At 29.9% G+C, this 27,201-nt stretch overlaps 2 protein-coding genes across 3 annotated transcripts; one reads left to right on the forward strand and one right to left on the reverse strand.

Annotated features, from left to right (window-relative positions):
- Positions 1-318: 318 nt before the first annotated feature.
- On the reverse strand, positions 319-6,697 carry LOC123300409 (aarF domain-containing kinase 1). The gene is made up of 5 exons (XM_044882980.1): positions 6,548-6,697; positions 6,019-6,489; positions 4,374-4,955; positions 3,049-3,249; positions 319-2,980 (listed from the first exon to the last, which is right to left on the reverse strand). The coding sequence occupies exons 2-5, from the start codon at positions 6,454-6,456 to the stop codon at positions 2,630-2,632; spliced, it is 1,572 nt and encodes a 523-aa protein (XP_044738915.1). The 5' UTR covers positions 6,457-6,489; positions 6,548-6,697; the 3' UTR covers positions 319-2,629.
- Positions 6,698-7,875: 1,178 nt separating this feature from the next.
- On the forward strand, positions 7,876-26,786 carry LOC123300406 (endoribonuclease Dicer). 2 transcript variants are annotated; one of them, XM_044882977.1, is made up of 14 exons: positions 7,876-7,990; positions 8,067-8,184; positions 9,436-9,610; positions 9,673-9,905; positions 11,080-11,326; positions 12,094-12,581; positions 14,057-14,799; positions 17,402-17,638; positions 19,065-19,625; positions 21,468-21,646; positions 21,754-21,980; positions 22,773-24,241; positions 25,009-25,253; positions 26,571-26,786. In XM_044882977.1, exons 3-14 carry the CDS (start codon positions 9,450-9,452, stop codon positions 26,743-26,745), a joined length of 4,965 nt encoding a protein of 1,654 aa, XP_044738912.1. In that variant the 5' UTR covers positions 7,876-7,990; positions 8,067-8,184; positions 9,436-9,449; the 3' UTR covers positions 26,746-26,786. The 2 variants fall into 2 exon arrangements, with proteins under 2 accessions (XP_044738912.1, XP_044738913.1); XM_044882978.1 differs by lacking the exons at positions 7,876-7,990; positions 8,067-8,184 and adding an exon at positions 8,595-8,724.
- Positions 26,787-27,201: the final 415 nt, after the last annotated feature.

A 27,201-nucleotide genomic window follows, 5' to 3' on the forward strand; every position in this document is an offset into this window, starting at 1 on the left:
ATACAAGCATGTTAAAAATGATTGAGATATGTTCTGAAATCAATCTAGCATTCTAACCAGTACAGAAACGTTGTCAGGTGATTGGTTAATATTCCGCGTTACGGTAGTAACAGCTATAAATTGCTGGATTGACTTTCAAAGAAGATGTTAGAAAGAAAAACTATTATTTAGAGTTAAAAAAATAAAAACATTTATTTGTAATAAGTATATCAAAAACAAGTTAACAATGAGCGTAATTAAAATATATTTCATAAATAAAAACAATAGGGCTTTTCATTTAAAAAATCATACTTTTTTGTTTCGGACAAATGTCGATCAAGTAAAGACATATCTTCTATCTTTGTCAAAAAGCGCTGTTTGATAAAGGTGAAGTATATTAGATTTTCTTTAGATGGATAGTTTTTTGACAAATGTCCGAAATAAAAGCAAATTGATGAAAAGGCCTATTGTAAGTTAAAATATTTACAATTTAACATTATGACTGCAATGAATATTAAAAATATTGTGGATTGCCTAAATAAGTGGGATTAAAGAAGATTCAGAAAAACGTCCGAAAAAAATAATGCACATTTTTGGGAAATAAAATTAGCCGAAATAAGATTTCGAAGTAAAAACACTATCAAACTTGGCCGAATTAATCTAGATCATGTTAACTAGAGTTGGATATAAAATTGTTTTCTCAACAGATTTCTTTCCAAGAAATATTTTTAACAGAGTTTGTAGTTATTATAGCTTTGAGAAAAAAATTTACTTAGTGGATTTGGACAACAACATCGATCTGTGTTATACAAGGTGCGGCAGCATAACTTCATTTTTTCAAAAATTATAAAATCCATGGTATAAATCAGAAAATTTTTATCTGTTTTTTATAATGTAGGCACATATACTTAATTCCAAAAAAACTGCCACAGTTAAAACATTCTAAGCGTACTCATCATATGTTATGTTATAATAGTAACACTTAGAATGTTTTAAAACGAGCATTTTTTTTGACATAGAGATACATCTCTAGTATGTTTCAGGCGAATGTGTGCCTACATTATAAAAAATAAAGTTATGCTTTCGCACCTTGTATTTCTTTCATTATTTCGAAAACGATTTCTTATTATTTGTTTTCGGATACTATATATAACTATTTGGGATCAAAAAGTAATTTTTTTTTACTTATGATATAAATTGTACTTTTATGGAATCGATAACTAACATCGTAAAAACATTCTAATAAATAATTATTTCTCAATTAATTCATTGATAATAAAACAATCCCATTACTTTTATGATATTAAGATAAAATTATAAATCCTAAATTATCCATTAAAAAAATAAAATAAAATTAGAGTCTAATACATTTTGTGCTAAATCACGTTCTTTATGAAACGAGTATATTGTTTTTAATATTACCCATTTAACATTAATTTTGGCTTTTATTAAAAACAATTTTGTGGTTGTGGATTTAGGAAGTTGTAAGTGTTAAAGCACTTAAAGAGTATATACTGATAAAAAATTATAACTGACAGCATAAAAACGTTAAGGCACTTCTCGCTTCCTATATCCTGTTAAAATAAGTCTGCAGAACAATACAAGAATATTTTTTTTCTTAAGGATATCCTAAAATTAACGCAAGTAGTTTTGACCAAAAACACACAATTTTTAATTGCATAAAGTATAAATGTTCATAAAGTATAAATGACAGAACTGTCTATGTATGGAATAGTTACAGTATATCGGTTAAAACGTCAAGATTTTGCGCGCACATATGATTTTTACTTTTAAAGTTCTTAATTTCCTCCCCCAAGGCGTGGATAACAAGGCTTAATAACAAATCCAATGATATGGGCGGTTACATATGGTTTAAGCTTTCAGAATTTTTTTTTAAACTTTATTCACATTTCTTTGCAATGAAAATTTGCGAGTTGTAGTCCAGTAATCATTCATTATTTTTTTTAATTTTTCTCTAAAGCTAGTATGGGCCCTAAGCAAAATTTTCTTAAAAATTTGACGAAATTAAAATATAGTGTTAACCTAGGTGTATTTAAGTTGTAAAATAAAAATGAGTTTAACTCGAAGATCTCGATACTTGCAATGAAGATGCGTTTCCAAATAACTAACAAATGCCTTTTCAACTTTGCATCATCTCAAAAAATAACTTAGATCGACATCGGAATTTTTAAATCCGGATAACTTTTAAATTTAGCATGCGAAGCAATTTTACGAAAATGTTGGTAAAGTAAAACGCTGGTTTTTTCCAAACACTCCTGTTCCTCCTTAAAAAGATTTTTTGAAAAGATGAAAAAAAAAAAATCTTATAAATATGCAATTGTGTACGTCTGTATTGAGTATATGTAAGCACACCACGCCTAAGTATTAGGTACAGTAACATGATTGTTGTCACAAATAGTGCACGTATATTTGGACATGTTTATATGAACTTGACTAAAAACACATTGTTTTTTCAATGTAACCGTCGAATTTTAAAAATTACCTTTGTTTTTCATTGAAAACACTTTACAGCACAAATGGCGCAATTTTAAAATCTTGCATTAAGTTTAGGGCAACCTTTATTTAAAACAAATAAAAACATAATGTTGTAATTTTTTGGATACTTAAGAATAAATCATTTTTCTAAATCTTACCCATATACAATCATATCTTTTAAAATTGAAAAGAATGAAAATGTAACTAATCCACGATACAAATAATACATATTTAGTTTAAATAATGTCCAATGTTCTAAGCATAATAGTTTAACCTTAGATATTTGTTGTGAAGATGATTTAATGTGATTCTCGTAGACGGTTCGTACACAACACTTTGATGTATTCAAAAATGTTGTCATCGTCTGTTGCGTTTTTAATGTTGATTCGATACCACGCATCAAATCATTTGTTTTTAATACAAGAATTAATTGACGATTTACTGCATCTAATATTCCAGATATTTGTGGTAATAGATTCGGAAATTCTGTTTGCATTAAATCACGCTGAAAAACAAATGTATGTTATTTAATTAAAGTATGCTCCAACAATAACTCGCTATTCATATACATACCTCAAATTTACCAACTTTGGTTGTTTGAATTCCAGCTAAAATTGCATCCCACGTACGCCCAGTTACCATACATGTGAGTAAACCATAAAGATCACCAACAATACCTAATTTTGCACATTGTTCTCGCATTTTTTGCCGATCTTTGTCCAAAATACTTAACCATAATTGTGAATATTCGTATCGAAATTCGTTAGATAAAACCTTTGAAAAAATAAATATAAAAGATCTATACATTAAAAAAAAAAATAGGTTTATGAGGCGTGTTGAAAGTTTATGTTACGAATACAAAATCAAAGTCCGCCGAGAAGGGTCGAGACCAGTGGCGGATTATCCATAAAGCAAAATAGGCACATGCCTACAGGTGCGAGTTTATAAATGAGCACGAGCGCGCAGAGTTTTTAAATAAACATAAAATTAATTGTGTAAGTAAGTATGCAAAAAATTACAGCCCAATAGTTAAAGAGTATGATAAGGACACAAAGGGAATACGGAAGAGTAAGCTCACAGCAGTTGAATCAGCCGAAGACATTATTTTTTCACTATCTGGTCGAGAAGTATTTTAGTAATGATGTATTCTGGTGATTTTTTTATTAATGTATCCACCTACGTTCTTATTTAACGATACCTCGAGCCGGAGAATTGTCCCGAACAACTAACGCAATTTTATAGGTTCTAAGAAATAAATAACTTGAAACTAAAAAAGGTCTTCATTGATAGATTTTTATTACGGGGGGAGTTAATTCTTAAAACTTCCTACGGGCGCATAATTTCTTAATTTGCCTCTGATCGAGACACATAGCCAATTTGCACTAAGAAGTTTCAATAGACTGGAAGTTGAATTTTATTCATCGTTTTTTCAGTAAAATTGCATGAAAATAACTCGAGGTCTGAGAAATAAACATTTCTTAAACATTTAGATCGTTTATGAATTTCTTTAATATCCAAATTGCCAAGTTCAGTGACAATCGAGAATTTTTTCTAAATTTTTTCAAATGCTAAACATCTTTTGTTGAAATGAAATTGAAAGTATTAACTCTGAAATGGCCCCGACCTGATAGTAGAACAACTCCTTACTTAAATATTAAAACTTTTAATTTGAAGATTTTTCTAACACGATTACACTTTTCAAAGCATTTCGAACACTTGGAGAAAATTTTCTTCTCAGCCTCCGAATTTAACGCCCTTCTTAGTTTAAATCTAGCGTTGTTTGCGCGAAGTGTGTAGCCAGGGTGTTTGATTTTATATTCAGACAGAAAAAGACCAATTTCCACGGCGCCTCAAATAATTAATTCTAATCTAAAGTTTAAGAATAACTTTTTGCTTACAGCATATAAACCATGGTCCAATAAAATGATATCCACATTTCCTTGATCATTTTTCTTAACCAAAATATTTCCAGGATGTGGATCACTGTGTACGAAACCTTCCACAAATATCATTTGCGAATATAATCGACTTAATTTTTTCGTGATATCTAATGGATCAATTTTATGCTTTGCGATATATTCTAAATCATTAACTTGTCCTCCTTCAACAAATTCCATAGTTAGAATTCGTTTTGTGGATAAATCCCAATAAATTTCTGGCACTTTTAACCATTTAAAATCTTTTAATAATGTTTGAATTTTTTCAGCATTTTTGCCTTCATTATAAAAATCTAATTCTTGTGGTAAATTCTTTTTTGTTTCATCGACTAGCCATTGAAATTTAAATTCGGGAAAAATCCATGATACGACTTTTACTAACATTTCCATGGTCTTGATATCTACTTTTGAGTTGCCATAAACGTAAGGATGTTGTACTTTTACAGCAACCATTCGTCCATCAGCCAGTTTTGCTCGATGGACTTGTGCTAACGATGCGATACCTAAAGGTGTTTCATCAAATTCGACAAATATATCTTTTGGCTGAAAAAAAATGGTTTATATAATCAGAGCTATAATATATACTCCCGTTCAGTAAACATGCCTATTTCAAAGAAGATTTTCATGTAATAAGTTAATAGGCTTTTTCATCGATATGCTTTTGTTTCGGACAGTTGTCAAAAAAGTATTCAAGTAAAGAATATTATGTGATATGCCTTTGCTTGATTGGCAGCTATCCGAAACAAAACAGAATAAAATTTTAAAATGATAAGCTCTATTAGTCAAGATGTGCGCCACCTATTTATATTGTAATGTTGGAATTTAAATAAGTATCTCTGGCCCATGGATATAAGAATATTTTAAAGGGATGGAGTATAACCGAGTGAGATGAGTCTCACTCAGGGGGAAGAGGCAGGGTATCATTGTGCCTACTTTCTTGTGGCTGTTAACTAGGCGCATGCTGAAAGTATGCTCAAAGCCTTCTTTAAGTGTTTTTGATTCGTTTGTAAGCATGGAAACATGTTATGTATTGAATTATGGGTATACCCGTGAACCTAATCTTAATTTAAATAAGTGAAGTTTTATTTTTATTATTTTACGAATTATTTACGATAAATTCTTTAGGTAATTAGTCGGTCATAGGCATATTAAAGGTATATTCCTTCATCCAAGGGTAATCAGTTAAAAATATTACATTTGTAATTAATTACTAAATTGTATTAAAAAAAATACATTTTTTTCTTTAGGGTAAAAGATTTTACTTTAAATAGAAAGATTTTTTTGTTCGGACCAATCTACAACACACGCATAATTCGTTACCCATTTAAATTTTCCCACAATTGAGAGTCCGAAGAGCCATAGTCAATCAAAAGTAGGCATATTGCTTCCCCCCTGAGTGATACACCCCCTTGTCTAAAGTAGGACTTTATACTACATCCCTACTATGATTACTAGATCCGTGCTCTGGCCAAATAAAATCGACCCGTATAATATTCAGTTTCACCTCCCTGTTCTTAGCGACCAAAAAGGTTATATACTAATTTTTTAATTTGGGGAAATTTCTTAAGAGGCAGAGTGAATTTAAAACAACAAAGTTTATAATTACTTCTTTTTTGAATTCTTCTCTAATAACTTGATAAATATCTTCTAAACTGTTAGTTGGAGCATGACTATGCAATACTTTTAATGTATCCACATATTCTCGAGGTAACAAGTAATCTAAAGCACCAATATGTTGACCAACTTTAATATAACAACCTTTATTCAATTGGCATAACTCTAATAGTTTTTCTGCGCCCAACTTATGACATTCAGATTTAATTATTTTATATTCAATAGATTTTTTATCCCAATTTTTTGAATATAATTTTGTTTTATATATTGCTCCAATTTCCGTTACTTTAATTGCAGCGCGACTTAAACGTACAACACCTATTGAATCCCATCGATATTGATTTCCTTGTAAACTGGCAACTGTTCCAAAAGCTACACCACCCACCAAGGAAAACCGTATAATATTCCTCATTGATAGCATTTTGATCATGTTATTTCAACTTGAATCGTATAAACATTTGGACTGAAAATAAAGGTTCGTAAATAAATTTTCAAAAATTAATTATAACCAATATTATTACCTCAATCAATATTTAATATTTAATTGTTGAGTTGAATTAAAATATGGAGGCCTCAATTTATGTTGATTCACCTTACTTTCTCTCATATTTTATTTACATGCAAAACACGTAAATTTCACTTACACATTACGTTTGTAAATTGTTATCTAATAACAGAACTTAACTGTCAAACAGTATAAAGGCTTGTTTATGTCTTTCCAGTACCATAGATAGTTTCAGACTACAAACGACTTTACGTAAGTACAAAATACACACACATGTATGAAATACGCACATTCGAACGAACGAATTATATTATTAGCACGGATTGGAATGGCTTTTTGGCTTTTTTTTTTGGGAAGTAAAATTTACAATTTTACATGTTAGTTTACAATCTAAAGGAAATAATAATATTACGGTGACTATATATATATATATACGTACATGCATACGAAGTACGTTCATACGTTCGAATTCCGCGTTCATACGTACAAAAGCGTGTTTATAAAGTACGTTAGAACATTCGAAGCAGAGAACAGAGACTGTATATACAATTTTAATGCTATATTAAAAATTCGAACAAAGTTAATTGTTAACACTGGATAACATGAAGTGCGAAGGTATACGCATAAGTACAAGTGAGGCACATAAAGTGTGTCATAAATGAGTGAAATACGATAGAAGTGAATATCGTATTTATTTTGTGTGAGTGAAAGTGAAATGGAAAGCTTCCTTTGGGATTAGATATACGTACGAAGTATGTATATACGTCGGAAGTGTGTACATATATACTTACGCATTATCACATTACTTAGTTTTTTTCCAAATGGCAGCACGGTCTAAACTGATCACTTGCCCTAATTTGACAGTCAAACTTAACGTCAAGCATCATTATGTAAATACATCTTTACCCTCAAAATATTTAGCTTTAGCCCCCTTCATCATAAATTAACATATCTGTCTGAAATCATTTTTGTTGATTTGATAGTATTTCTACCCTTTTTGGGCAGTATTCGTTTCAACAGAATATTCTCCTCTAAAATATGGCACAATGGTTGCGGAATTAAAAGAGTATTCGAAAAGGAATAAATACACGAAATTATACAGGAGCACCGTTTTTTAACAAATTGGTAACAGTTAATTCTAAAAAGAATCAAGCTTAAATCAATTCGTGAAAATTAAAAAGATAGTTAATAGTTAGATAGTTAGTTAATAATAACAATTTGTTATAATACTGTCATTATCACTAAGTATGATCTTAAGTAGCCTTTAGGTATTCTTTAATCTATTATCTATATTACTTTAACTTTATGTCAAGATTTACAATTCACATTCATATTTCAAAAGTGCATGTTTATTATTCAGTTTATCACACCGGCGAATGCATTGAAGTTGGTGTGATTAAAATTAACCTAACAAAAAATGATGCAATAAATTCCAAAACATGTTAAATGTTTAAAAATGGTAATAAGATTCGATCATTTCTAGTCTTTTCTAGTATATCAAACAAAATTAAGATATTTATATCTAAATTTTACAGATCATTCATCATTATTTAATGAACAAATAGCATTCACAAAAAAGTTAAAAAAAATTTGATAAATTCGATTCAAGAATAAGTTTTAGTAAAGTAATTCATCTTAGCCAATCCCAAACAAGTAAGTATAAGTTAAAATATCAATTTCAACATAATCAAGCCGCTAGAATTTAAAAAAAATTTGAGATAATGACGTGTACTTTAATTTGTTTATTTATAATTCGTTTGTTTTAAATGGATAAACAATTTATTATTTAATATAAAAACAAATTAGTTTAATAATAATATCAATTGATTAAAATAAGACAAATATTTCTCGTAATTAAAACATGTTTAAATTCAATATAATTGTCATTTGTTAGATTTTTACCGTTCTTAGTAGTAAAGTAAAAATATTTATATTGATTTACAATTTTAATATATTGAATTATATTTTATAAAGTTTTCTAGAAAATTCTAGATTTGTATTTAGCTCTAAATCTAATTTTACTACTAATTGAAAATTGTTCTGTTGGTAACATTGTCTATCATACTAGGTGGTTCCCCGTAGTAAGTGCCACGTATTATTACATAAAAAGTTAAGTACTTAACTAGCAATCAAGTGAATCGCCACCTAAAAATAAATTTTAAATAATATTTAGACGTAATTGGAATAATTTTGGTATGTATGCGTTATTTTATTTTCGCTAATAATTCTTTAAAATAAAAATCGAACTTGTGTGTGTGAATGTGTTCTACTCGGGGATAAAGTCAGTTCCTCAGCTTGTCGGTTAGTCGAACAGAGGACATGAATCTTTATGTTTGCAAATATATTTTGGATTTATAAGATAGATTTACTTGACCTTTAAAAATTTATTACTTTCTGAACACAACCGATTCTGGTAGAATGAAGATTATAGTTTAATTTTAATTTTTCGCAAATTAAACGTAAATTCTATCATTTTAAAACATTATGCAATTAAACAACTAAATGTAGAAGTAAGTTCAGTGGAGACGCATCTAGTAATACAATTACTAGATCCTAATTATTAATACAATTATTCGCTAAATGGTAATACAATTACTGTCATTTTCTCTGCTTATTACTAATCGAAAGCTATGTTTCAAATCTAGAAATTGTTAATGATTCTATGAATGCAATTTTTTATGTTTTCTATCGTTTTATCATCGTTCTTATCGTTTAACAATAGATGAAAAATATCTATGAATAGCTAATTTTTACAGTTAATTGCGTAATTCCAATATATCTTTGAGAGTGGAGGACATAAATTTTCATTTCTATGATATTTTGAGTGTTAATTAGACGAGACAGATTGAGATGCGATTTTCACACTCTGTACATATTTTATCTCTTATTCTACATTAATTACAGACTTTATATAAAAAATGGAAGTAGAAGAGGAGACAGAATTTACGCCCCGGGCATATCAAGATGAATTATTGAATATTGCCATTCGAAATAACACAATTTTATATCTACCAACGGGATCGGGTAAAACATATATTGCTGTGATGTTAATTAAGGAATTGGCGGCTCAAGTTACTCCGTAAGTTGAAGCAAAATTTTTGAGCACTAAAATAGATAATTTATAATTTTTGAAATTTTTAGTGCTTATGAAAATGGTGCTAAACGAACTATATTTTTGGTAAACACAGTAAATTTAGTTGAACAACAAGCAAATTATATAGAAAAATTTACAAATTTAACTGTTGGTCGCTATTCTGGTGAAAGTCGATGTGATTTTTGGGAAAAAACAGAATGGGAATTAGAAATAAGTCAACATCAAGTGTTAGTTATGACTGCACAAATTTTAGTCAACATTACTCAACACGGCTATTTTGGTAAATATAATTATTAATAATATATAGTCTAAAAGTTGAGCGACAAGATGGAGAAGAGAAATAGTCGATTTTTGTAGCGTTTGACGTGGGGGCGGCTTTACTTTGCGAGTAGTATATTATTTAAAAATAAGTTTTACGATCGTCACTCATGCTATTTCTGTAACCGGGCGCGTCAGTCACACGTTAAAGTACCCTTATTCTCAACGTACAATAAGTATTTTTATTATTATGATTATTTTATATATTATTACTCTAGCAAGTTTTTTTCTGCCCTACCCTTATCTTTCTTATTCCTCATTTTCAACCTTATTAATTATTATGTCTAGGTTTGATGAAAAATATACTCACAGTCTAAAAATGCACCGTTTAGGAATAAATATGCTCGACAAAAAATTTGAACGAAAAAATATAAATTCAAATGATAAGTTTATTAGGAAAATATGATAGTTTTAACAGGTGCTGATTCGGGAGTTGGTTTTGCAATGCATTATATTTATAAAAATTATTCGCAATCGTTTTTATTTGACCCTTTATTCACGTTACATGCCCATATTTCGGAACCGTGTATCAAGATTTGTACAACCAAGGTATTGAACATATTCAGTATCACTTGCACAAGAAAGTTATAAATTTATGTATGTCTTCGTTCATACAATATAAATTTTTTGGCCCTGTCTCTTAGGCACTTGATATGATAACCCCACTTCCCATTATAGAACAGTTTAACTCCTAAATTTCTCATATTTTCAATCATTCTGTCCCCATACATCCATTGCTCGTTCGAAGATGCCCAGACGTACACACTGTATGTGTGTGTGTGTTACAATTCATATTATTGTAATATAGATTAATATAGATTTTTTACAACTTAACTCCCAAATTAATTTTTAGATTTTAGAAAGTAGTTGCCAGTTATAAAGTTGTTTTTACAAAGTTAAAGTCGCCTCCGTGCCAAACGCTGCAGAAACCGACTGACTGACGACAGACTATTTCTGTACTCCGCCAATATAACGTAATATGTATTAAAAAATCAGCCTTTAGAAAATGGTTACTTTTTTTTTGTCGCACACCCCTCTTACTAATAGTCAGAAATACACAAAAATCGAAAGAACTATAAATCATTTTTTATCATTTTGATGTTTAGAACAAAGTTGAAAATACTGTATTTTTACAGATTTAGAGCGTTGTAATTTATTAATTTTTGATGAATGCCACCATGCGGTCGATGATCATCCAATGAGAATGGTCATGCAAAATTTTGAAAATATAGATAAAGCAAATGCACCTAGAGTTCTTGGTCTGACAGCAACTTTACTGAATCGTAATGTTAAACCAGTATCAGTTATCGAAGAAGTAAAATTATTGGAGCAAACGTATCAATCAAGGGTTGCAACTGTACAATCACTTGACGCTGTGTACGGGTAAGTCTAAAAGTGCTAAGCTTTTTCATTTTTTTCTGGATGTCAGTAAGGGAATGTTCAAGTAGTACTTAAATACTAGTATCACGAACAGTCTGGAGACTGGCACTATACTTGTTGAAACGATACAGGACTTTGCTGAAAATTGAAATAAGGATATACCTAATTTACTGCCATCTATAACTGGGTAACTTAAGAGCCACTTTGCCAGTATGCGACAATTTTCCAATGGGAAATAGGTGCTCTGTTGTAGTGTGCCTTTTGTAACATAAAAAGAAGGTACAATACCTTCAAAGGGGATGGGGGGCATAATAACTTTTTTCTGCAGGCTGCGCTACACTTGGGGGTCATATAGATGTTAAGATTCTTGTAAGTAATAATAACTCGCTTGTAAGTAATTAAAATACTATTTGTTAACGCAAGTTAAACTTCTATGGCATTTGGATCTACAAAAAGCTTGTTTTTAAAACAAGCACATCTATTTATACGACATTCATTCACAGCAGGCCTACAACTACATTTTTGAAATCCCTGGACACCAATAACTAACTTGCCACAATCTTTCTCAAAGAAATTGGTCGTTCTGGAAATTCGTCGCCATAGTTTGTATCTGAGAACTGCAACTCTTGCCGTGAAAACCAGTTTTTAATAGTATCATACTTTGTTACAACCTTTTATCATCACTCTCTTTCATTGTACTTTTTTTGCGTCAATGCAATCAAACTGTGAGAAACACCAAAAATATTGCAATACTATACATTTCTTTACAGGCACTCCACGAATCCACAAGAAATATCAATAAAATATACTGAATATGAACGATCAGAAACTGCAGTTATAGTAGCTCGCATGATTGAAAATTTACAAAATAACGTATTTAATATAAGATTTATAAAACGTACGGACCACCCAAAAAAGGAATCGTGTGTTTTGATTGAAGCACCAAATGCTGTTTCGAAAATAAAGAACGCATTACAAGATATTATTGATCATATTGATAAATGCGGTTTATATGGGTGCTCAAAAGCAATACTTTCACATATTGTACAATTTGAACGATTTCGGAAACATGCACAAGATGAGGATATACATCGAACTATGCAAATTATTATAACTGGCTTAACCGTTACCTTGAAACTTATTGAAGATCATATGGCGAGTGAAAAAGATTTATTGAAGAAAATTTTAAAATTTTCAAGTAATGAAGTTGTCAAATTAATTGATGTACTTTTTGATTATCAAGCGAAAGTTATGGAAGGTATGTTACACATTCTAACAGGTGCACCATCTTTTATGTCGGCATCTAAACATTGAATAACTTGTACCAATGTAATTTATTTGGACTAGATTTTGAATGCAACATCAATCAACTGGCCGCCTCTTTTATAAAAACAAATTCTGTCGTTTTTGCTGCGTTTTGGCCATCTAATGGTGTTGCAGGGATCTCGTGTAGATTCTCCATTCCCCAATTGCGACAATTTTGCTTATGAACGCCGCAAAATTTTCTTAAAAAGTTAAAATAATGAGATTCAGTGTACCATTCGAGCGACTATTTAGTGACGATTGGGCAATGCTTTCTCTGACCGCTTCAACCAGTTCATTGGAACGCCTTGGTCGTAGATGAACGACGTGTTTATGATCTCACACTGTCTCGTGCTCAACAAATTTTGACACAAAGTTGGTCACGATATTTTTGATGATATGTATGTTAATTTTAATATTTTAAAAGAAAAAAGTGATTTCATGACTCAAACCCTGTTATAATGTATAATCTTATTACGGTCTGTTAACAAAGTGTTTAAGCGATTTACAGACGTTCCCAAAAAATAAAGTTTTTCTTAGGATCATCTTTAAATCGTGTATATGCATTCTCATTAATGCCCTTTATAAGCAGGAAAATTTTTTAATACCCCTTACGGTGTTAAATTTAAAGATTTGAGCCTTAAAAGTTTGCATTTTTAACATATAAATATAAAGATCGAGTATAGGTTAAATATTGATATCCGTGGTAGTGTATCCAAAAATAAAATTTGCAGAAACAAAATGATGGATTCTCTTTCGATAGAAAGAGATGAAACAATTGATTTTTGTAATCTAGCGGCTGATCTATCCTTTATATCGGAAAAAGTTAAAAGGCAAAAGTTTTTGTAAAAACCTATCAAATGGCATTATTAGCATCAAAGTCCGTTAATTACTTTTCGCGCAAATCTTAAAAAGCCATTTCAGAAAGGAATTTTTCAATTAGTTAATTTTTTTAGCAATAATTAATTTATAGAGTAAACAATCTCAGAAATTATGCACCTTGATGTCCTCAATAAGTGGCTTCAAGAGGAATCTTGAGAAATGTATAGTTGCCGAGAAATTCATTTGTTTTCGAAAGTAAACGTTACTGTTAAATAGCAGTTGTCCGAATTGAGAAATTCCGGTTTCAATTTTACAAAGCACCTTCTCCTGCTGAAGAATGAAACAATGAAATGCAATTGATACCAGACTGAAAAATAATAACTAATTTGCTTAAAAACAGAATCGAAAAAAACAAAGTTTATAACGTAGAATTGGAATAACTTAGTCAATTGTAGCTCTATCGACACGAAAGTTTTATTTTCAAAAACTATGATATATATCGAAAAATTTTATTCGTTACTTTATTTTGTTTAACAAAGCTCTTGTTTCATCACCATGTGTTGGGCCTTAGATATTAGTTTTAAATAACATAAATTTTTATAATTTTAGGAACAGCAAAACCATTATGCTGTATAATTTTTGTGACAAAACGATTTACAGCAAAAGTTTTGTACCATATTTTTAAAAATTTAAGGAAATGTGATCCAAGATTTGAATTTATAAATCCAGAATTTATGGTCGGTTTTAATAGTAACCCATTCAATGACACGCGAGAGCTTGTATTTGAACGTAAACAAAATTTACAAGTACTTGATCATTTCAAACAGAAACAAGTAAATGTTTTATTTTCAACGAATGTTATCGAAGAGGGTATCGATGTACCAGAATGCACTTTAGTAATTATGTTTGATATACCACTAAATTATCGATCGTATATCCAATCAAAAGGACGTGCTCGACATAAAGATAGTCAATATGTCTTGATGTATTCTCATGAAGTAGCCGCTAAATTTTTACCAAAATTAAAACGATATCGAGATGTTGAAAGAATATTACAAGATATGGTGATACAAACAGAACGTTCAGGACCAACAGAAGAAGAAATAGAAAAGAATTTATATTGTCATGATATTGAACCATTTATTATTGAAAGTACAGGAGCTAGAGTGTCAATGACGTCGTCTGTTGCTTTGGTGAATCGTTATTGTTTATCCTTGCCACAAGATATGTTTACAACATTGACTCCATTGTGGTATAGATGTTTAATCAACAAAAAAACTTTCCTAGAAGCACAAACATATAAAGTGGTCTTAGAAATGCCAATTGTTTCTAAACTTCGTGAGGAAATTCATGTAAGAATAAGTGCTTTTATTTTAATAATAGGGAAGATGTAATAATTATCACTTGCTTGTATCAGATTAAAGGAAAATTATAATCGTGGAAAGTTTCAGTATCGAAATTTCAACGTAAATTTTCACTTTGGCATCCCCGAATTCATCTTCTCTATTTACATACACAGTGTCTGAAAAAGAATCTTTTACAGCTTATAATTTCCATAATTTTTGCCTTTTTCAAAATTTTAAAATAAAAAAAAATATATTGTTGTATTTATTTATAAAGAAAACAAGAAAATAATACATATTAAACAAATAATTTTACCAATAGACCTTTTCATCGATTTTCTTTTGTTTCGGGCAGTTGTCAAAAAACTATACAATCTCAGAAAATCTAATATCTTTTATATTTGAGGAGCTTATCTGCAAACCGGGCTAACTCTATAGGCTCGTTTACATCAGAAACAGTATTCCATTTTGTGCAAAAAAATATTTGTCCCATTAAAAACTGATGTTGAAAATGAAGGTTTTGTGCAAAGTGTGTTTTGTCCACCAGAAGAGGTAGGGTTCTAGCAATGCAAACCGTGTTTTGTCCACTCAGCCAATAGGAACTGTCCTTTTGCTCATGTGACTAACCACCTATTGGTTCACTTCAGCTTCAAAATGTACCTGTTGGTCATGTAATTACGCAAGCGAAGAAGAATGATGTGAACAAACTCCTACAGAAAATGTTTGATGAAAACTGGGCTGACAAGGAACCTTTAGAAGATCTACGGCTTATGTGGTATAAGAACATTATTTTTGAAAATCCAACAGCTATTCAAGAAGCTGAAGAAGAAGAGTGTGACTGTCTGGCAGAGGAAAGGTGCGACCTTCGCATATAATGAACTGTTTATGAACCCTATAACAGAACTGTGTTTACCTTTTTGATGTTGATATCAATAAACACGTTTGCATTCAAAACGAGTTTTGTCCAAGATAATTTTATTCAAACCGAGTTTTGTCCAAACATTTCCTGCAAAACGGGTTTTGTCCAAACTATAATGTTGATTTTTAACACTTTATTGTTTACTTAAAGGTAAAGTTAGTATTTAAATTGATTTAAGGAGTTAATATAAAAGAGCAGAAAAAAATTCAACAAATAATTATAAAAAGAGATAGTTGTATCAGTTTTTTCTCCCTCCTGAAAAATCCACCGAATGTGACAAAACCCGGTTTGCAGATAAGCTCCTCATTTATCAAACAGTGCTTTTGACTAGGATAGAAGATATGTGATCTGTCTTTTTTTTATTGAAATCTATCCGAAACATAAAAGAACCATTTTGTAAATGAAAAACCCTATACAGAGACACTTAGATGTGGAAGGTATCAACATATGTATTACTATAGTCACGGGGAAGATTAAATTGTGTATTATTATTAATACATTCACTGCAGACGCATAATGTCATAGCAAAACACAACAACTTTGATAGAACAGCCAGCTATATTGTGTTATCCTATGACATTATGTGTCTGCAGTGAATCTACTAATATTAATACACAATTTAATCCCCCCGTATCCATATTAATATATATGTCGATACTTCTCACATTTAAGTGTCTGTATTGGTGAAATAATTTGATAAATATGTATTATTTTTTTGTTTGCCTTATAAATAAAAACAACAAAATTTTTTTTTTATTATTCGCTACCCAATTAAATCAATATACAATCAATTTAAAATCAATTATTGTTTTATGATAGTTCCCTCTAAATTCTAAAGTGTCATTTACTACGTGTAATTAGTTTGATAGGTCTGTGAATGATGCACAAATCTATTTTTCTACAGTCACATCTCCCGAATTAGGCTTCAGTTCGAAATTTTGTAAAGAGCTTTTCCATTTGTCTTGATAAGCTTAATTTACTGCTATAATTTTCTGCTAGCAATAACAGAACACCCTGTAAATCTATGAGCGCTAACACATAAAGTTTTTTTTACCGAGAGATAGAGCCTTTCTTAGCATTAAAATTCCATTGAAAGTGTTCAAATTGTTACGTTAAACGTTACCAATCCTTACAATTTAAGTATTTGGGAACCTTCGTAGGAATAAAATTTTTTCATTTGGCGGCATGCTGTAAATGGATGCCCCAACATTAATTATCAAATCCATTTGTTAATTATATATTAAACAAATTCCATTTGTTAATTATATATTAACAAATGGAATTATTATCTCACGTAATGCTTGTAGAGCAGATTTTTTAGGTGATTGTTGAAACCCTTCCTTGACTTCTCTTTCTCTTGTAGAGCTGGTGTATTATAGTGGTCTTTATGAATGATTCTTTCAGACGTTCTGGATAGTTCCTTCTCTATCAAACTTATCTCGCACGCGCCTAATACTGAGTCACAACTATTCGAAATTTTATTCTGAACTGTCTTTGTACGTCTCCCATGTTTTCAGTTTTCTGATATAACTTCAGAATGATTTTTCTATGCTCAAATTTTAGCCTGACTTAACCATTTTTAAACCGCAACATCTGGTAAATGAACAAACAGCATGGTAGTTACGAACTGTAAAAGAGTAGATACATTTTTTGAGTTATTCTATATTGTATTAATTTAAAAAATTTTTTTAGAGTCCTTACATGAAAAATCTTAAAGACGCTAAAAGGGGTGCAGCATTATTTGCGGTACGCAAATTGTATGAAATTGGAGAGTTAAATGACAATTTATTACCAATCAGTAAAGAGAAAGTCTTAGAAAATGTGAACTATTTGTTTAGCCATTGGTCAGAAGATGATAACAATGTATTAAAATGTTCAACAAAAATTAAAACTGGCTCAAAAAGTATGAAACGTAGATATTTGAAAAAGGTAGGCAAGTTTTTAAAATTAGAAGCACTTTAAATGATCCGTTTAATTGTAATAAGTTGCATAATAAACTGTCCCACTAATAACGTAATATGCAAGCGCGGATTCAAAAAAATATATATGATAAGATTGAAATATCATGCTCTTACTTTTCATTTGTTCCATTACGTACTGACACTGGACCTTTTATTTACTTGTTCCAAGATATCATCCCTCATATATGATTTTAGTCGATATCTTAGAAACTATTCGTGCAAACGTCAAGGGAACTCGATTTTTGTATTTTTTGCATCAAAATTACTTTCAAAAACAATTTCTATCCAAATTGGAAACAAAAAAATGTTCTCAATTTCTGCACTTTTCTTAAGGGACACTTTGAAAAAGTGCTTTTGATAAAATCGAGAAAATTTATTTTAGAATTTGATGAAACTTGGTATATAGAGTAATTTTGATTCTAAAGATACAAAATTCAAGTTCATTTTACGATTGGATCAGTAATTTTCGAGATATAACCTAAAATCCTGTAAGAACAATTTTAATTTCATAGCCATTCTAGAGATATTTCGGATCTAATCGCCAAGTGGGCTGGATTTTTAAGTATTTAGGTCCTTTTTAATTTCATTAATCCTAAAACACGAAAATCTGGCCATCCCTCGTATAGGATTTTATTCGATTTATTAGAAACCATTTCAATCTATAAGGGAACTAAAAACAATCTACAATGGTCCAATCTAGAAGTGGTATTTTTTGAAAATTTCTTTCCCTTTGAACAAATTGAAAAACTCTTCGGGAATTTGACGAAAATCGCGTTCATTTTACGGTTGGAGTAGTTTTGGTCGAATCTACTAAAATACTACAGAGGCATTGTAGAAATCTTGAAGGATCTTACTTTTGAAATCCATAATCTGTTTATTTTTGCTTCTTATTCAATCGTCAATATAGTTCCTACAAATTAGGTGAATTGCCAATTTTTAGCTTTTTACCTGCAGGCTAAAATTTTTTATATGCGCAGAAAAAAAAAGGTGATTTTGGAAAAATCAATGATTTTCCACAATTTTTTGCAATTTACTCTAAAATAATTCATTTTAGGAAAAAATACTTCGAATAAAAGTTGTTAAGCATAAAATTTTCAACCGATCAAGCCGATCAACCGAGCTTTCGCATTTTAGGAAAAATCGATATTAGAATTTCCTATTTTTTTTTTCTAAAATTCATAGTTTTGAAGTAAATTGCAATAAATTGAGAAAAATCGTTGATTTTTCCGAAATCACCCTTTTTTTTCCTACGCAAATATTTTATTCTTCGGGTATTAAAAATCTAAAAATTTTTCATTGCTGCATCCAAAACTTCAGTAAATTCAAAAATAATATATGAAATTTCATCAAATTTGATGGGACTAACTCATAATTTTAATAATTTTATTTTGCAGTGTCCAAGCGCATTAACACAGTGCTGTCCAAAATTAACAGATGATGATGAGATCGTTTACTTACACATCATCGAATTTACACCAAAATATTCAAAACCATCGGAAATAAATGCATGCCATACAATGTTCTACGAACTAATCAATTCAAAAAATACTTTTGGTATATTAACAACAAAACCATTACCAGAAATATGTGATTTTCCGTTATATTTATCAAGTGGTGAATTACAAATACATTTACGTATAAATCAAAAAATTAAAATAAAATCAATGGAGGATCTAAATGCTTTGAAACAATTTCATGCATTCATTTTTGGTTTAGTTTTAAAATTGGTGAAACCTTTCTTAATATTTGATAATTTTAATGGTGATAATTCGTATATTGTTGTACCTGTCAATTATGTAAATAATGAGTATGGAATCGATTATTACGCAGCAAATACATATAAAACAGTTGAAGATATCGAAGAACCAACCATACAAGAAAAACGTAATATCTCTGTTACAAATTCGAATTATTTATGTAGCGTTGTTTATCCATGGTATAGAAATAGAGATACCGTGAGTAGATTTGATATGTTTCTTAAAATAAATAAGTTAAGGTAGTTTGTTACCCAAATCAGCAATCATTTTTGAATTGTTTTTTTTTTTTACAACGACAAAAAAAATTTATAATAAATTAAAATAAAACAATATTATATTTTATTATCAAATTTAATACGTATTTACAATATATAATTAAAAATCGTAAAAACATTGTTAAAAACTGAGTTGACCAAATTAACTATCAAACTCAATTATCAGCTGTTGTTTAAATTCATAAACATAACCTAGAAATTTCCCTTTTTTTTTTTTTACAAAAGGCAACGTAATTTCAATTTATATATTATTTTAATTAAAAATAAAGTAAAACTTATTTATTATTAATATTTTTTAGCATTTAATTAAGATACCATTCATAAACGCGTTATATATAATCTAAGGAATTATTTACAATTTGCGCGCACAATGCGTTTTAATGTTTTCGATTAACAACAGAGATAGAAGCCAAATGATAATATTAAAAAATTAATTAAACAGAAAGTATACGGTAAATCGTTTTGAATTTTTTCTAATGTACGTTTGAGAATTCGTTCTATCTATTAACCCTCGATAATATTTCTAACAAGTATAAAAAAATATGGAATCAAGTTTAAGTTATTTAGGTAACAAACTACCTTATTTCGAAAATCAGTGATGGCAAAACAAGTTGAAAACCAAATTTTAACATTTTTTAAAATTATTTTAAGTTCGGTTTACTACACCGCAAATTTTTCAAATCGTATTTGTTTCGCTAAATTCAAACTCTGAATCCTCCACTGTCTACAATTCAACTTTTTGAAGCCAACAAAAAAAATAACAACTCGCCCCCCCCTTCTCCATTGAGAATCCCTCTACATAAATTTGAACTAATATGCATATTTTGAGCTTGGTATAATCTTTGACTTCTTTGAGTCGAGTACTTAAACAGAAAATCAGAATCTTGGCGACGCTATCAAACTTGCTGATGTTGCGAAAAAGATTTTGATTGAAAGAAGAAACGCTGAAAAGAGTTTAGAAAAATTATGAAAAACGTGAGCGAAATCTGCGATGAATACGACATTGCGGAAGCTTAGAATCGCATCAAAACAGACTCAACGCTCAAATATACAGACTTATTCTTTTGAAGTTATTTCCGGGCCACAATCTACATACCGTACCGTCAGAAATTGCCTCTTTCCAATTAAAATTAAAATTTTTGATGAGGATTCTTACGCTGAACCATACTCTTAAATTTTGCACGATGATTTCCGTGACATATGGGTCGACTAACTTAAACCTTTTGGAATTCACTGGAAGCAGTTGATATTTGCAATGAAGTGACATTAGCGATGAATAAACGCTTCTTTTCAATTTTGCGTCGGTTCAAAACATACCTTAGATCGACAATGTCTGAATATCGACTAAATATACAGCCTCGTTCAATGTACATCGAAGTGCAGAGATTGAGGCGCACAGAGTTTTAGAAAGTTTTTGTCCGTCTGCAGAATTGTCTTATTAAAAAATTTTCTCGTACTCAGAAAAGGAGTTTCTTATTTTTATTGACTGTATGACCTAACGCGATGAACAAAGGTTTGAACCCTTCCCCTCGGATAATTCCTGCACACGGGCTTGATAAAAATGAAAATTCAATATTAAAAAAAGAATTTTACCAAAAGGGTATAAGGTATTCGTCTTTAAAGGCCAGAAAATGTTTCTATCAAACGTTAATGTGTTTACAAATATCTAAAAGGTTGAATCTTTACAATTTTTCATTCAGATAATCGATGATTTGCTCTGATTCTCTTTCAAATCAGATTACTTATTTATGCTTCTATATTTCAGGGGTATATCGTTTGCGAAGTTACTCATAGTATGAATGCTTTAAGTAATTTTCCTTCGGATACTTTTGAAACATTTTGTGAATATTATAAATGCAAATGGAATCTTGCTATTGAAAACCCCACACAACCTTTATTGTTAGTGAAAGCAATGTCGAATCGCTTAAATTGTTTAAAACCCAGGTATGTATATATGAATCAGTCTTCTGGGAAAAATTGATTGCTATAAAAGCGGACTTAAAGGAGGTTAATCCGGTATTATACTAATTTTTTAATTTATTATGTTTAAGAGGTGAATCGAAAAATAGTTTCAAACGAAAAACACAAGACAGTGAAGATTTTGAAGAGCATTTTATTCCTGAATTGTGTATAAAAATGTCCTTACCACCATTGTTTTGGTTGAAAGGCAAATGTATTCCGTCAATTTTACATCGTATACATTTCTTATTATTAGCTGATGAATTGAGGAGAAAAATATCAGATGAGGCAAATATTGGAAAATCGGAACCTATTCGAAGTAAGGAAATTGTATTAATTTCAATGTATATTATCGTCTCATTCATTGTTTAACCAATAAAAATTCAGATCATTTGATAATTAAATGAGTAGTTTTTAGGATATCTTCTAAAACAGATATCAGAACAATTCGTCTATTTGCCAAATAAACATTCTTTTTGTTCTTTTGAAACCAAAAGTATCTTTTATACTGAAAATCGAAATCAAAGGGATTTTCCCCATATTTTGATGAAACTCAGTATAATGAATTTTGATGAAACTAATATCTCGTTTTGTAGTTATCTAATCAAAAAATAAGCCTATGTCAAATACTTTGATCTGAAGTTCAAGTTTTAAGGTCATTTGACCGTGATCTTCAATGATCTTTAAAATTTACCTAGGCTTAAAAGTTATTAACACAGACGAATGACCATTATTGTTCTTGATAATTTTAGTCGAAACAATTTTTCCAAAGCTAGCGTATTTTCATTTGATTGAATGCAATAATGACATATTTTAAATAGATTAATAATAGATTAAAATGGTATACCTTGTATAAAGTAAAATATCTGGTGACGAAAAATCTGGTCCACTTCACGATTAGGTGAATAGTTTTTGGGATATCATTTTTATTTCTATATGAAGAACATTAAACTGCTAGTTATATTAGGTTACCTCTCGGAACCAAATATTTAACCGTCAAATGGATTGGATTTTTGTGTTTTTTTGGATCTTAATTAGAGGCAAAATTTTTTAACAGATTCCCTAAAATTTCAGTTTTTGTTTTTGACTTTCTTTTCTTTTTAAAATACAGCATGGGCACCGTTAAAAATAGATAATTGCTTATTAAACTCGAAAGGAAATGAAAGTCAAAAGGATGAAATTGATAATTTTGTTGGTGGCAGACACTCGCCAGATGGTGAAAGATTAGATATGAAAAAGCTTGAATTTCAGTTAGAATTAACTGATCGAGTTAAATATCCATGGAAAGAAGAACAGGAACCTGTCGATCTCGAACGTAACTTGGAAACAGTAACCGTTTTCGAAATTGAATATTTTGATACATTCGTATCTCGAAAATTAACTGGCGATATGTCGTCATACGATTATTATAAAACAACCATGTCACCAGAATCCCAACAAAAGTTAGCAATAACTTTCGAAGAACCAATTAAAGATAGTCATATAAAATTATTATATCGAAAACCATCTGATCCTGGTCCAGAATTTTGGCAAGTTTATCAAGCTATTGCAACTGTCACAGCCAATGATGTTTTGAATTTGGAACGGTACGAAACACTTGGTGATTCATTTTTAAAATTTGGTTCATCGTTATATTTATACTTGAAATTTAATGAATGGAATGAAGGAAATTTAACGAGCGTTAAAGGACAAATTGTAGGTAATAAAAATTTATTCTATTGTGGCCAATTAAAAGAATTGGGTAGTATTATGAAAGTGAATGATTTTGAACCGAATGCCGATTGGTTTCCACCAAAATTTTGTATCCCACACATACCACAGCATATTTTAGAAAAATCTGATTTATCTGCAAGTGTTTTTTATAATTTTGATATCCCAATCGATGAACAGTTATCTGGATATTTAAGTGAAGAAACGCAAAATAATATTAATCAAGTCTTGTTAAATTCGATTAATGAAAAATTAAAATTGAGTACATCGATGGAAGATTATCTTTGCCATCAAATTGTTAACGATAAAACAATTGCTGATGGTGTTGAAGCATTGATCGGATGCTATTTATGTTCAAACGGTGTTGATGGGGCATTTTCAATGTTAGAATGGTTTAAGATATTACCAGCAAATGAAAATATTTCACAATTAATGTATCAAAGTTTAACATCACCGCTTATTAAAGCGGCTACTCAACAAGAAATTGAATTCTTTATCCCTAATTGGCAATTGTTGGAGAAAAAAATTAATTACCATTTTACAAATAAAGCATATTTATTGCAAGCCTTAACACATTCATCGTATACATCGAATAAAATAACAAATTGTTATCAACGTTTGGAATTTATTGGTGATGCAATATTAGATTTTTTAATAACATCTTATATTTTTGAACAATGTGGTGAACATATGACACCCGGTGATATAACTGATTTACGCTCTGCGTTAGTGAATAATGTTGTGTTTGCATCGTTAAGTGTTCGAAATGAATTCCATAAATATATTAAATTCTTTAATCCACGTTTAACTGATGTAATTTTAAATTTTGTTCGACATCAAGAACAGCGTAATTTTGTTATTAATAATGAGGTAATTAATTAGTTGTTTTTATTAGTTTAGGGGGGGGGGTATGGGTCAGATACAAAAAAAGTATATTTTAAGTATCTTATTTGTTAATAATTTTTACCTTATTGTACATTATTAAGCATTATTCTAAGAATTTTCTGCTACATTTTCATAAAAAATATTTAAAATTAAGACAATGGAAAATGAGTTCGAAGGTTTCTGAGAAATTCTGATTAACGATTTTTAAAAAACAGTTTTGGGAAAAACGCGATTATTGTTTGATAAATGAAAAAATACATTAAAAAATACATGAGTAAAATTGAGACAAAAGAGAGCGTCCGGAGAATCAATTGTCTATAACTTGGAAAGTTTTGTTCCTAATGACTTCAAATTTTCCGATAATTTTCTTATAAGTCATAGAAAATAAAAAAAACTATTTTCAGACCCATGTCCCCCCATAAGTAATCATAACTTCAGAGCTTGCCAGAGTCGGTAGTTAATACGACCTGGAGTGAAAAAAAATTGTAAGCAGTCAAAAAAATCACGAAATTTCTAACTTTCTCCAGTTTTTAATGATTTTTATTTAAATAAATTTTGGAAATCCGTATTTTAGAAATTATGTGGTGTATAGAGACTGTTTCAAATTTAATTTTGTAGTTACAATCGAAAACTAATCCTTCCGAGTTAAAAACACTAAAGAAAGATCGTGCTTTATACGATTTTTTTAATTTTCAAAAAATTTAAAATTTAGTTCTGAAACTCTCATTAAATATTTCTTTTATAATTTTTAGGTTCTAATACTTTTAGAAGAAGGTGATTATCATTTAGCAGAATATATAGACGTTCCCAAAGTATTGGGTGACGTATTTGAAGCAATTATTGGAGCTATATTCCTAGATAGTGGAATGAATTTGGAGATAACTTGGAATACAATTTATACATTAATGAAAAAAGAAATAACCGAATTCAGTAGGAATATTCCGAAAAATCCCGTTCGTTTGCTGTATGAAACAGTGCATGCTAATCCAAAATATCTGTAAGTCTTGCGCTATATTAAGTCTTAATGTTATATTTAATAATGTTAAAAATTTTTAACATTTCCTACCCGAGAATATTCTTAAAATCTCAGCGCCGCGGTAGCAAAAAAAAAATGAACCCTTATCAGGTCACCAACTTATCTTTTTCATTGAATATAAAGATCACAGATTTATACTGATTTTAACAATTTTTCTAGTCATTGTATTTTGGGTTATATTTTGTTCAAAAACTTTAATTGAAATTCAATTCTGGTCCAAGTCTTCATCATAAAAATTCAAAATTTGATTTAAAAAATCAACTGGAATAATATTTTGCTTTATGATGTAATACAATTAACTATTGTCACGCAGATGTTAACTATTTTACGATTTTGATCACTATAACATTAATATTAGCTGTTCATATATAAACTAAAATCTAGTTGGAAAAATTTTGTGAATGTAGCATTTACGTGCGGTAGAAACCTATTTGAATAGGCAAAGATAACCATTAAATCATAGTTTATTTTGGCATAGTCTTTCTATTTTTCTTCTTTTTATACCATGTGTATAGGAAATATATCAAGATATACTATAAGTTTAATCCCAAGTTTGTTACGCTTAAAAATATTGATGCTACGAACAAAATGTTGGTATAGGTGTTGATAAAATCACCTAAATAGTCCATTTCCGATTGTCCGTCCGCCAGTTAACACGATAATTCAAACACGAAAAGAGATATCAAGCTGAAATATATATAGCGTGCTCAGTACGTAAAAAGTGACGTCGAGTTCGTAAATGAGCAACGTAGTTCAAGGTCTTAGGTCTGTAGGATTTTTGTTTGAAGCAGGAAACAAACTTTTGTTTGAAACCATCTCTGACGCTATGCAAAATATTAAGAATCGGCCCTATTTGTCAATTTGTAGTAGTCTGAGTTTTAAGTTCAGATTTCGGTTAATTATCTTAAAAAAAAATGTGACCCATCACCCTGTATGACTAAATTTCAAATCGATATTCCTATAAACAACGAAAATATGAAGATGCCTTCATTTTAAATGAGATACACTGTATAATAATTTTATATATAGCCAGCAATAATGTTATGGGTCTCTCTGTCATCCTACTGGTTATAAACCTCACAAACTAATGAAAAGTGGGGAATCGCATTATTTATTCCATATCCATAAACTTGTATTTCATACAGATATCCGACCCTGGACTCTTTAGAATCTCATTTGCTTGAGCTTAAATCCTACATTTGTATTTTGTGATCGAAATTTCTTAAGAATCGTCTAACATTTTAGTGTATTTTACAAATTTTATTATCTTATTTACAGTGAAGAAAAAACAACTCCTAATGGATCAATTATGTCAAGATTATCATTTTACATAGACGGAAACAAGAAAATTGTTTATGGATTTGGTGAGAACAAAAAACAAGCAAAGAGAGCAGCAGCTAAAATTGCTTTAAGAGCTATTAACGCTAGTCGAAAAATTGACGACACGTACTAAAATAGTTTTTATGAGATAGTTAATAGAAACAGACACAATTATTTTGTATTTTTATACTTAATTTACTTAATTGAGGTTGCTATCATGGTAACATAGTCAGATGCATGAATTTTAAAAGTAGGGATATTATATTTTTTATACAACAGCGATACTTCGTGAAAGCTTGATTTATTTAAACTTATTATATAATTAAGGTTGTATGTCGTATTATCGGTTGACAGGCGGATGCCCGGCGCATGCGCTATAAAACAACTCGAACAACAACCTTTTTGCGCTTGTGTTCGACATTCGTAATATTAAAACATGACATACAACTTTGATGGTAAAATAGTCAAACATAAATGTCGTATCACTCATATTATAGGAAACCTTATCTATATTTTTTAACCTTCGGTTTGTTTAGCGGACACGGATCGTTTTAAATCGTGTTAATGCGATGTGTTACCGTGATCTTAT

This window comes from Chrysoperla carnea, chromosome 5 (genome assembly GCF_905475395.1).
Source record: "Chrysoperla carnea chromosome 5, inChrCarn1.1, whole genome shotgun sequence".
In the NCBI taxonomy this organism is placed as follows: Eukaryota; Metazoa; Arthropoda; class Insecta; order Neuroptera; family Chrysopidae; genus Chrysoperla; species Chrysoperla carnea.